At 34.4% G+C, this 12,992-nt stretch overlaps 1 protein-coding gene across 2 annotated transcripts in view; it reads left to right on the top strand.

Moving 5' to 3' along the window:
- PGR (progesterone receptor) overlaps positions 1-12,992 on the top strand; it is a 95,568-nt gene that overhangs the window by 65,692 nt on the left and 16,884 nt on the right. Inside the window, exons 4-5 of one of the 2 annotated variants that reach the window (XM_008020624.3) lie at positions 569-874; positions 11,471-11,615. In XM_008020624.3, coding sequence (XP_008018815.3) covers positions 569-874; positions 11,471-11,615 — 451 coding nt within the window. The remainder of the gene's footprint in view (positions 1-568; positions 875-11,470; positions 11,616-12,992) is intronic. The other variant, XM_008020625.3, reaches the window with a different exon arrangement.

The raw sequence follows: 12,992 nt of genomic DNA, 5'->3' as shown, positions 1-12,992 counted from the left end.
TATTAATTTTGAGTCTTAGATCTCATAAAAGTAGAGCTGTATTGATTTTAAGATATCAATGAACCCACTGAAATTGTATAAAAAGATTTTGTGGGGCTGGCAAACAAATGCTTTTCTTTTAACATATTCTTAAAAGAATAAAGCCCCAAAGAAGATTTAACAACCACTATAGACTAAGTTTCAGTTAATGTATTCTGTAGCATTAGCTTTTGGAAGACTGTTCTGTCAGAATATGGACCAATACCGAGTTTAGTCTCTACTAAAACTGTTTGTCTTTTTTTTCATATCTTCTCCTACACAGCTCCATAACCCCTGCAGAATACTGGTATAATTACCCACACCCCACCCACCCAGTGATTGTTGATGTAATTAATTATTTAATCCAAGTCTGAGGCCTAAACTTTTTTTAATCAAGCGTCACATGTTTTAATTTTATTCTATTTCATTTTATTCGATTGATGCTAAAATGTGTAATGTGATGATTCTAAGATTTAGGAAAAATAATATTATACTGGGATATGGAGTTTCTATATATTTACATGAACCTCCTTTTTTTTCTTCTCTGTAGGTCGAAAATTTAAAAAGTTCAATAAAGTCAGAGTTATGAGAGCACTAGACGCTGTTGCTCTCCCACAGCCAGTGGGCATTCCAAATGAAAGCCAAGCCCTAAGCCAGAGATTCACTTTTTCACCAGGTCAAGACATACAGTTTTTTCCACCACTGATCAACCTGTTAGTGAGCATTGAACCAGATGTGATCTATGCAGGACATGACAACTCAAAACCTGACACCTCCAGTTCTTTGCTGACAAGTCTTAATCAACTAGGCGAGAGGCAACTTCTTTCAGTAGTCAAGTGGTCTAAATCATTGCCAGGTAATAATAATTTTTATATACAGCATGTAATAAAAAATGTACTATGTTTGTTGTATTAGTAGATTGTTAAAACACTCTATGCAGTAAATTAACTACAACATAAAACAGTGTGTGATAGTATATGTTTCAGCAGTTCGAAGTATTTGGGACCCTAATATGTGTTGCAGAAATGTAAACAAATAGAGAACACATTGAGTCTTATTGATGAGTCAGAAATTGCATACATTAAACTTATGCTAATAAGAAATAGCTTAGGTTTACGTGTTCAACCACAGATATTGCGGTAGCTCAGAAATGATAAATTGACCATTTTTTATAAATGCCCCATCTATTCTAAACCTTAATTCAACCAACCTTATTTGGTTGAAAATAAAACAATGTATAAAGTCATATAACAAATCAAAATAGTATTCAGAGTACAGTAAAGTATCAGAAGTAAATGGAGAAAACAAAATTCCTAAACATAAATTACTTTAAAAAAAAATAGCATACAGAGAAAAGAATCTCTAGTCACTATTGCTCTACTTTTACCCAAAGGGAGTATATCACCCAGCAACAGAGAGAACTTGGATTATATCATCATAGAAGAATTTCAGTCACTTTACTTATCAGCTATTTTTGCTCCCTCACCACAGCTCTGTAGGAGCCAAGTACTTGAAAGAATAACAAGGATGAAATTCTCATTTGGTTAAATCTTAGACTGCAGAGCCAGGAGAATACATGTATAGCAATTGTTTGTGAAGGCATTACTCCAATAATTAGGAATAGAACTTTTTAAAAAACTACATTCTCTTCACATCAGTAATACCCTTGTACTGCTATAGACCAAATTATTTTTCTAATATCTGATCAAGAATTAAACATATTATGTCCTTTTAGTCCCCAAGTAAATTCAATGGCTCTTTTAGAAAAAGAATTTCTTCCCAATTTGCCTTAATATAACTCTCAGTTATTATTCTACTTGAAAGGTTTGAAATACAATAGATGAATTGTTACTGAAAATTCAATTACATGAAACAGAAAGAAAAATAGATATCTGTTTGTTGAATCTTTTAAAAAAATACATACTAACAAAAGTTAATGGAATTCAGTGTTCTAGTGGAGATGAGGTAATTTTACAGAAAAATCAAAATGCCCAGATTCTTACTGACTTCAGTCTCACTAAAAGGCCTTAAACAGATAATAATTTTTTGAACATTCTGAATGTTTAGGATTTATCACATAGTGGTTAGCAAACTTGACAGAGCTTTAATAAATAAAAATAACCCAATAGCATTGATGAACTTTTTCTATTTAAAAATGAGTGTTTAAACATGTGTTTAATTTTTCTCCATTGTTCTATTATTTGGAAAATATGATTTCTTTGATTTTTGTTGATATAGTTTATATGCCTTTTGTTTGCAATTTTGGAGGTTCTTTACTGTTTAAAAAGATTCTAGCATCAGCTGGCAACGTTAGAAAATAACCAGTTATACTTGAAAAGATGACTTATTCACTTTGGATAAAAGCTAAGTGACCTTTTTAACTGGAAACAGTTATCTGTCAGAATTTTTGACCCCCACACAGCCTCAAAAAGGAATGAGAGAAAACTCTTACATTGAATTTGGTGGCAACTTTTTTAATGCTGCAAAATGTAATTTTTGTTCAGTAAATCAGAATAATGGCAACACTAGTATTACCTATACTGTTTCCATTAATTGCAAACAGGGAAACATCGAGATTATCAAAGTGTCTTGTGGCCTGTGGACTTTTAAAACCATGTTTTCATGGTTTGCATTTTGGGAATAGCACTACTGACTGAATTATGAAAATGGCCAGTGAACTAGAGTGACTATTTGACCTCTGAGAAAGGACTTGGAAGGATACATGTATAGAAAGTAATTTAGTATCATTAGCTACTTAAAACTGATTTCAATTGACTTTAAATAAGCTTACAGTTTTTATTCCCTTATTCACTCAATAAATGTCTATTATGTACCTGCTGTGTTCAATATCTAATAATTAAACAGTGGTATAGAAAGAAAAGCCACAAGGCTGGGCTCATGGTGTGAATGAATTTTGGTGCAGCACATCCTAGCATCTGGTCATCAGTTTTGCATGGAAAATAAATTTATTTCATTCACTCACTCATGTGCAATGTAAGTCTGCGGAAGACAGACTTTTTTAAGTGAGCCTCACTAATAAGCCAGAATGTCAACTAACTCGCTTATTTACAGTGACACACGCACACACACACACACACGCATGCACACACACAATATAAATATACATAATACTTATGTTGCTAGGAACATATATTAACAGATCAGATCATTCTTTCACAATAGGAAACTGTATTCAGGAAGTCACATTAAGATCTGATACAGAATGACCATCATAACAAAGGTGACAGCATTTATGAAGACACCTAGGCATATATTTGCAAGTGCCCTGAGAATTCTTATTGCCTGGTCAGGGCTTTCTCATTTCTCCTTTGTCTATACTCTTCCATTATCTTGGATCTGTTATAATAATGGTAGTTTATATTTCTTCAAAAATGTTTCAAATATATTCTTTTTCTTTCTTTTCTTTTCTTTTCTTTTTTTTTTTTTTTTGAAACAGGGTGTCACTCTGTTGCCCAGGCTGGACCGCAGTGGCACGATCTTGGCTCATTGCAGCCCGGACCTCTTGGGCTCAAGTTATCCTACCGCCTCAGCCACCTGATTAGCTGGTAGCTGGGACACTACAGGCATGCTCCACCTTCCTTGGCTAATTTTTTAATTTTTAGTTGAAATTGGGTTTAACTGTGTTACCCAGGCTGGTCTTGAACTCCTGGGCTCAAGTGATCTGCCTGCCTCAGCCTCCCAAAGTGCTGGAATTACAAACGTGACCCGCCGCGCTTCACCCCATTTTCTTTAATAGAGACTTGCAAGATGCTCTAAACTTATGTCAGCACATTTAGAAAACATTTCTTAGGATGCATTGCCAATGAATGATTTTACATTGACTTTTATCTGTAGCTTCAGTTGGCAATATTTGCTTATTTGAAATGTAGAGCAAAACTATATTTGAATTTTTTAATGAACAAGACATACTCCCTCTATTAAGGAGAATTCAATCCAATGGGAGAGAGAAGATACCCAAATAACTATAGTGTTATGTGAAAGTGATATAAGATATAGATATAATGAAAGGGGGGGACAGAAGAACAATTTTGGCTTCAAGGACTAAAGAAGACTTCAGAGACAAAAATGTCAGTTAAACTGCATCTTGCAGGAGAAACAAGTCTGATAAATCATGATAAGAGAAAGCATTCTAGATAGAAGGAACAGTATGGCTGAAATAAGAAAAGCATGAGATAGGTTTGGTGAATAATGCATTAAACCAGCATATTAATGGTTCTCAACATTTTCAAGTGTGGGGTTCCCTTAGTAACATCAAAAATTTTATACAGTCTCCCCATAGGGTAGGAATTAAAGCTTTTAGTAGCTACGGATTGAGAAAACACATTTGTACATACGGTCCCTCAGACACTGCTACAGTAAGTACTGGCCTTCAGGGAATTTAATCACCCAAATGCTAAGAAACCATTGACAATAAATTTATTTTGAACTGAATAATGGAAAGTAAACTTAGAGGTGTAAGTTATAGGCTGATCAAGGATGGTCTTAAAAATTACTGTAGATGTTAGAGTTTAAATTAAAAGTACTAATTCACAATTCAGTATCACCTTTAAATTGTCCTCATCCTGTACATCAATACATTGCAGTGAAATTGATGTGACAGAAGGGGTATGAGGGAAACATTTCTGTTGCACAAATTTTGTCTTGATATTTCAGTTAATTTAGTGAAAACTCCATTTAGGTCAATGCTTTGAAATTTTTAAGCCTTGCACTTTTTAGGACATACTTTATTTATTTGTGTCATTTCACCAGACTACTTGCAATTATTAGTATCAGAATATTGGAACAGTATTTTGCCTCGTTTTTCTGCTTTTGAAGCATGCCAAAACAACTTTTGAGTCAGTGACAGTCATTGCATCTTGACAAAGGATTTTTTTCTCTTCCTTCCCGAATCAGAAGAGTAAATTAAATTATTGCTGTCCAGAAAAAAATGGTGAGAGAGAAATGAGAGTAGCATACTGAGAGTAAAGGCCTTAATAAATGTGTTGATAAAGACTAAAAAATTGTTTTTCTCACATCCTATTCCGCTGAAATTATGATTGCCAATGGCAACAAAAATTTTTACTTGTCAAATCAGATGAATATTTCCAGCCCTTAATGTGTTTCACCTACATCTGGGACTATTGGCAAAGTAACTATTTCTTGCTAAAACTCTTGCTTAGGCATTTGTTACTTCGCTTCTAGGTAGATATGTTTCTCTCCCTATGTATACTTCCTGACTCCTGTGTGGATTTGTTCTTCCACCCACACTATAAATTTGTGTTCTGAGTTCTATCTTTTCCAGTCATTTCTCATTCTACACAGTCTGCATAAGCTCATTCATAGTCTTGTCTTCAACTACCACTATATTGTGATGACTCCTAAATATGTAGTATTAGCCAGACCCTCTACAAAACTACTAAACTTTCAACTGCTTATTACACAACTCCACCCAGATGATTTCCAAGTCAACATGACCCCATAAACCTAAGGCCTTTTTCAATATCTTGAAATGGCACCTCAGCCAGAATTCTTGGTATCATCCTTGACTCACTTTCTCCTTCACCTCTTATCCAATAAATTGTCAAATTCTATCAACTCCACTTGTTAAATATATGATGCATTATACATGCTACTTCTGTTGTGACTTCCCTTAGTTTGGTCCTTATCTTTTTTTACTTGGATTCATGTTGCAGCCTCCTGACTGATTCTATTACCATCAATTTCACATGGTCCCCAAATGATCCTCTATTCTACCCCCAGAATCATTTTTCTAAAACAATTATAATCAATCATATTTTCCATTTCTTTTTCCAAATAGCATCCAAACTCCATAGCCTCAATATGCAAGGGCTCTCTGTGATCTGGCTCCTGGATTTGCGGTGTTCTCTCTCATCATTCCTCTTCACACGACTCTAAGATATAGTTCCCTAAATGCTGTTTGATCAAATTCTAGCCTCCTTCTCTTGCGCCTATTATTTTTCCTACCTGGCAGCCCATCTCTTTTCCCACATCTTCCTTTGACTGACCTGTAACTGTCTTTCAGGATTCGCATTACTTGTCACTTCCTCTGGGAAGATTTCTCTGAGCCTTCCTAGACTGGGTGAGGAAACCCTGTACCCTCCCTTGTCTCGTTTGTGCTTGTCAACCCTAACACCATGACTCTGAGTTACAATTGTGTTCTACTTTTCTATCTGTCTCACAAGCCTATAGTGTTAAAGGCAGAAACAGCATCTTTCTAATCTTGATCCCAATTGCAAGTATAATGCTTCCTCCCAAATAGGTTCTTAAAGAATATTTATAGAAATTTAATTTACAGAATTGATATGCAAAGAATTATACTACCTTAAGTTGTTAGACATTAAGTTCTTATTCAGAATAAATCATCAAACATACGTTGGTGGTTATACTTGTAGTATTGAAGCTTCTTTGTGCTTCTCAACATTGATTCTTGTTGAAATGAAAGTTGATGCTTTGTGTCAGAAGGTGCTGAGATATTTAATGCTCTGCTATTGTTGTTGTAGATAATCTGTTTCAATTACATGACATTTTTTACAGAACCAAAACCTACATATTTTATCAAAACTCTGGGAGTAAGATTGGGAAACTTAGTATGTCATACAAGCTGTCTTTTTTTTTTTTTTTTTTTTTTTTTTTTTTCTTGAGATAGGCTCTCACTCTCACCCAGGCTGGAGTGCAGTGGCATGATTATAGCTCACTGCAGCTTAGAACTCCTAGGCTCAAGCCATCCTCTTGCTTCAGCCTCCCCAGTAACTTCAGCCTCCCCAGCACTACAGGTATGCACCACAGCACCTGGACAGGCTTTTTTTAATTGGTTTGTAGAGACTGGGTCTTGGCTGGTCTCCAACTCCCGGCCTCAAGTGACTCTCCTGCCTCACCTCCCGTAGCACTGAGACCATGGGCATGAGCCACCACACCCAGCCCCGGCCATCTCTTTACTATACACTTTCTGTTAATTCTTTAAGCTAAAATTGGACAGCTGTAACAGGGCTTTTGTCAGAAATTATCAGGTCAAGTCACTTAAAAGGAAAAGAGTATATTTTTTTTAACATTTGTTAAACACAATTAGTGATAATCCATCACTTCTCTATGTGAAGGTTTTTCATTTTGGTCATCTCAAATGTACTAAGTTTGCCTGATCATTATCATCATTGGGAATTTGATCTCAGTGTTCCCGTCTTTGTTTCAGCATAAAGTAATGAATGACATTACAGTTAATAAGGAAAAAAATAGCATTTCTATACTAGGCATGTTCAAGTCAATTTAACATTGTACATTTATCACAGATAAGCACTGTAAAAGGTGGAGTAAATAAAGGTTATTTTCTGAGTTCTATTCCATTCTGTCAAACAGAAATACAGTTTCTGATATAAATATTGGTAATTTTATAAATTTAAAGTTATTATAATAATATTTGCCTTTAATGTTGTAATAAAATAAAAGTAAGCCTGGATTTCTAGTCCCAGAATGTGAAAACAAAGAAAAAAGCAAAAAGACAAAAACAAGAAGTAGGAGTAGGATAAAGTGAATGTGAACATGTCAATGTGGACAGGATCTGTTTTTGGATAAAGAACAATTTAATTGTTATATAATTTTCTAAAATGTTTAAATGTTTAAAACTATTCAAAGGTTAACATAAAACAAATGCCTGAAGTGAAAAATTATAGCATAGTTAAGTCAAATATTTAAATATTATACTTTTTTTAGAAAGTTATAAAGTTCACCGAGAAAGATATAGAGAATAATAAATGTATTTGTGGAGATTATTGTAAACTCTCGGTTAATGTTTTGATACATCTGATTAATTAAAACTAAGTAACTTTCTGTGAGCCTTTTTTTTTTTTTTTTTTTTTTGAGATGGAATCTTGCTCTGTCGCCAGGCTGGAGTGCAGTGGCACGATCTCAGCTCACTGCAACCTCAGCCTCCCAGGTTCAAGCCATTCTCCTGCCTCAGCTTCCCGAGTAGCTGAAACTACAGGAGTGTGCCACCATGTCCAGCTAATTTTTGTATTTTTAGTAGAGACAGGGTTTTACCATGTTGACTAGGATGGTCTCAATCTCTTGACCTCGTGATCTGCCCACCTTGGCCTCCCAAAGTGCTGGGATTACAGGCATGAGCCACCGCGCCCAGCCCATTTTTTGTATTATATGAAATATATAATTTCTTATATATAACAACATAAAATATATATTCTGGAAAATATGTATTCCAGAATTTTTTCACTACTATTAACATTTATACTTTAGTTCTTATAGGTTCTATAATGTATAAAATGCCTCCTAACATTTTTTTAATGCCATTGTGTTTTAGTATCAGAGACTTCCCATTAGACTGACTGGTGGATTTCATACAGTATCACTCCAATGAACAATTCTGTTGCATTGATAGACTAATAATAAATATCTCCATAGTATTCTACAATGTGCATAATTATCCCATTTGTCTCGTAGCAACTCACTGAGTTAGTTATCATTGTCATTGTGATTTTACTCATGAGGAAATTTAGATTCAATGATAATAAGTGATGTTTCCAAAGTGGCTGTTAGTGAGTGGTAGAGCCAGGACTGGAGCTTGGGTCTTCTGTCCTGAATTCCTTCCAACTTGTGAAGACAGATCAGCAATAGGGACGTTTATATGTGCCTCCCTTTAGAAAGGCATCCTCTTCAAACATTAAGACAATTCATTGATCTCTTGTCAAATGATTCTAAATTTTATCACAAAATTACCCATTTTTGTAGTCTGTTAAATATTTGACTTACAAGCAGCATTTATGTATTATATTTACTGTGTTGAGCTTTATAATTTTCTTTCAAAGTTATTATGTAGACCTATACTTGAAGACACATTTAAGTCATACGCAAATTTTAAAAATTATAAAAATTGCAAGCCAAAAAAATGTTTGGCTGGTTACTTAGTCTTTCTGCACCTGAGTAAACCAGGATTCTTGGATGCCAGTAATAAAAATCAACTATGTTAATTATAAAACACACAAGCAACAACAAAAACTCCTTTTAAAAACAAAAGAAAAAGGAAAAAATAATTTACTGAAAGGACACCAGGGGTTCACTGAATAGAAGCTAGAGGACAAGCTTGGAATATGGACAGAAGCCAAGGCACATCTGAAGGGCTAAAAAGCAAGCATCACAAATCCTCCCATTGGTTCTCATTATCTGGACACCACCACCATCAAGAATAAATAGTCATATATTTGTCTTTGCTTTAGTATTTTCTGATTCAAATTCCTGTTAAAGTATGTTCCATGGGCCAAACCTATGCCCCAAGCCCAGAGAAGGAGAAGCTTTACCCAGCTTTCTCAGTGGGAAAGTAGGAAGGTAGGGCACTTGCTCTCACAAAACTACAACCAGTGGGGAACTCTGTCCACACAGAGGAATAAGGAGGGGAGGAAGAAAGTTGGGAAGGAAAGGAGGAAGGTACTAGAGAGCAGTGAGGGAGAAGGAGAGGAAAGGAAGGAAGGGAGGGAGACAGGGAAGGAAGAAAGGAGGGAGTGAGGGAAGAAATGAGGGAGAAGGGGAGCAAGGAAAGGTGGGAAGGAGAAAAGAAGTTTAGTTAGACACTGAATAGCATCCCTTCTCAGTAAAAGGTAAATGCTCACTATGGCATCTCTTATTATAAATATGCATTTGCGTGTTTGGTCTTATTGAGGCTAAGGAATTCTAAGAAGAGAAGAGCAATTTTTCTACTATTCACATGAAGATGGGACAATCTGAAGTGTATGAAGAGAAGAGCCTTCTTTTTTGCTACCTACCTTGACATGATTAACATTGTCATGAAATAACTTTCTTTTGCTCTTGATAGCTAATGAATTAAGTTTTGCTTCGGTTTTACTTTTGAAACAGATTATTTGTGAGAACATCGTGGAATTTTAGAGAAAATAGATGTTTTTAAAATACCTTTCTAGAAAGTGGTTGATGTTCTCAGCAAAACATTGTCTCTATACCTTTAATTTTAAAAATTATCCATTTTCATTGTTTCAGCTACACTGAGATATAAATAACTTTCAAGTTTATATTAATATTTTTAGCCCAGATATCTCCCCATACTTCTAATTCATACGTGCAGCTGATATCAGGATATTGACCCCTGAATCCTATCCAAAACTATTTTCTCCCTAGCAAGTTTCTTCTCCTTTATTTTATCTCAGCAATGCTGTTATCATCCTCTACCGTTCAAGAAAAATCCTGAAAGATGTATTTGATTCCTTCTTCTTCCCATCTACCTACAATCGTTGACAAATGTCTTTGATTTTTCCCCTTAAGTATTTTTCTGATGCACTCTCTCCTCTTAATTCCGATGTGTTGACTTACTTCAGGCTTTTATCATCTCTCACCTGGGCTTTGACAGTATCTCGCAACTGTCCTCCCTAACTCCAGGCTTATTCCCTTGAATCCACCTACCACATAGCTAAAAAGGATCTATCTACATTGCAAGGCTATGTCACTCCCATTGCTCCTTAGTAGACATGCAAGACCTTGGATGATCTGACCCAGCCTACATCTCCAAACACATCTTTGTTTCTCCCATGTTTAAGTTACTCACTGTTGAGTTGGTGATCTTCCCTTGAGAATTGGGAAGACATGGAGAGACTTGGGATGATTAAGTCAAGATTCATTTGCCCTTTCCTTGCCATCCTTCTGCCACCAACACCATGGAACAGCCTAAAAGAGGATGAAAGACCAAAGCATTCACACCACACCCCCCAATACACACACACACAGATTCTAAATCTCTTAAGCCACATGGAAGTTTAAAACAAGACTGCATTAAGTTTCAGAGAACACAAGTGACCTAATGACTGTGGAATCTACCCAAGACGTAGTTAAGGGTTGTTAAAAGAAAATTAGATATAACACAACTGAAAGCAGTAGTTTTACAAAGTAAGACCAATTTATGTTTAAATCCCAAAGAACTGAGATTTAACAAACTGATTACATTCCATTCAGGCATTATTTCTCTTTTTTTCTGGAAATTTTTTCCTGACTTCCCTCCAGATTGACTGATGTACTCCCTTGTAACCTTCTCTACCCCAGCACTCATGTGCTTGTTTCTCCTGTTGAGTTGTGATCTTCTTTTGAGGCTAGGATTGAGTCTTACTCATCTTCATTTTTATACAGTGCCTGGCACACGAATGGTTCTCATTAAATGGGTGTTGCATGAATGAGGGATGGATAATGGATTCACTTAGCAAAATCCCAGAAATGCTAAATCATAGTGACTGATTTTAAGTGACTTCCAAAGTTGCTGATATTTTAGGCTGTATTATTTATTAATGTTTTCTGATTTTCACTGTAAAATATGTTGAGATTGAAAACATTACCCTACTTATACCTATTTTCAGATTTATATGTATTTTCAACATTTTTTATATAATCCAGTCATTTTTATGGTCACTGTATTTTTAAATTTGTTTTGTAGGTTTTCGAAACTTACATATTGATGACCAGATAACTCTCATTCAGTATTCTTGGATGAGCTTAATGGTGTTTGGTCTAGGATGGAGATCCTACAAACACGTCAGTGGGCAGATGCTGTATTTTGCACCTGATCTAATACTGAATGAGTAAGTAGTAACTTTTGTTGTTTTTGTTATTATAAGTGTACATATAGGATAATTTTGAAAGTTGTATTTCAATAGATGATCACATATTTAGTGTTCTTGATATGATGGCATTAATGTCATTTTATGGTAATTTGATATTTGGAGCTTTTTTCTCGTTTCAAAATATAGTTGTATCAAATCCAAATTTCTTACACACCAAGAATGTATCAAGTAATATATTTAAAGATAAACTTAAATGTTTCATTTATCAATTTAAAATTTCGTAGCTTGGTACTAATGACAATCATAAAATAAATGAGAAATATTTTTGTTATTGACTTACATTCAAAAAGTAAAAACCTCTTTCTTCTTACATGACAAATTAGACTGATAGTTTATTTTAAAAGTTGAAAGATAAATATTTCAATTTGCTTTATATTTAAATAATTTTAATTAATTTTCTGCGTATAACCTTTAACTGAATAAGCATCTTTTCATGGTAATGTTTATATTGTTCTAATGGTGAATGCTGACTTAGAAGTATATAACTCACACTGAAAGCAGTGGTTTTACAAAGTAAGACCAGTTTATGTTTAAATCCCAAATAACGGAGATTTTTATAAGTCTTTACAGTTTTAGATAATTTTCATGTTTCATTATATTTTATCCAGCAATTCCTTGAGATAATTAAGAAATCAGCATTCTTCATTGTACAGTTCAGAAAACTGACTCTCAGAAGAATTATATAATCTGCCAAATAATTTGAATGACAGTGAGATTCATTCTGTCTTTTGAGTCAAAATCTAGTTTTCTTTTCATTATTTTTGCTAGCTTCATTTGACTAATGTGGACATTATAAAACAACGCATGGTTGAGAAAATGCCTTAATTAAATTTTCTCAGCCTTCAGCACTTGTGTTTAACTTTGTCCATTCATTAATGCTTGCCAATGTCCTCTTTTACTCTTTTCTGTATCATTATGTTTCCCTAGAAAAGTTCAAAATATGGTAAGCTCTGTGAACTGACTTCTTCTGTTTAATTGCACACGAAATTATATAATTATATGTTTTCATAGAAAATAAATTGTGAATAAATAAAACATTTCTGAGCAATCTTCAGCTCCACATTCTCAACTCCTACACCCCTGCTCTGTTTTCTTGGTTTAGGTATTTAAAATGTAATAATAAAAATGAGAAACAATGTTAATCTTGGTCACTGTGTATTTCATATAATTTTCTAATTTTAAGGTTTCTTAACCTCCAAAATTCAGTATTGTAAAAAGTTTAGAAGATGTTTAAAATTCCAAATATTGTGTTGGTTTGTTAAAAGTGTAGTCATACTCAATAATATGTAAGGTAATTACCAAAATCATATTCCCTGATAAATTACCTAAACTGGC

This window comes from Chlorocebus sabaeus, chromosome 1, assembly GCF_047675955.1.
Source record: "Chlorocebus sabaeus isolate Y175 chromosome 1, mChlSab1.0.hap1, whole genome shotgun sequence".
Lineage (NCBI taxonomy): Eukaryota > Metazoa > Chordata > Mammalia > Primates > Cercopithecidae > Chlorocebus > Chlorocebus sabaeus.
This window is presented reverse-complemented; position numbering and strand designations above follow the sequence as displayed.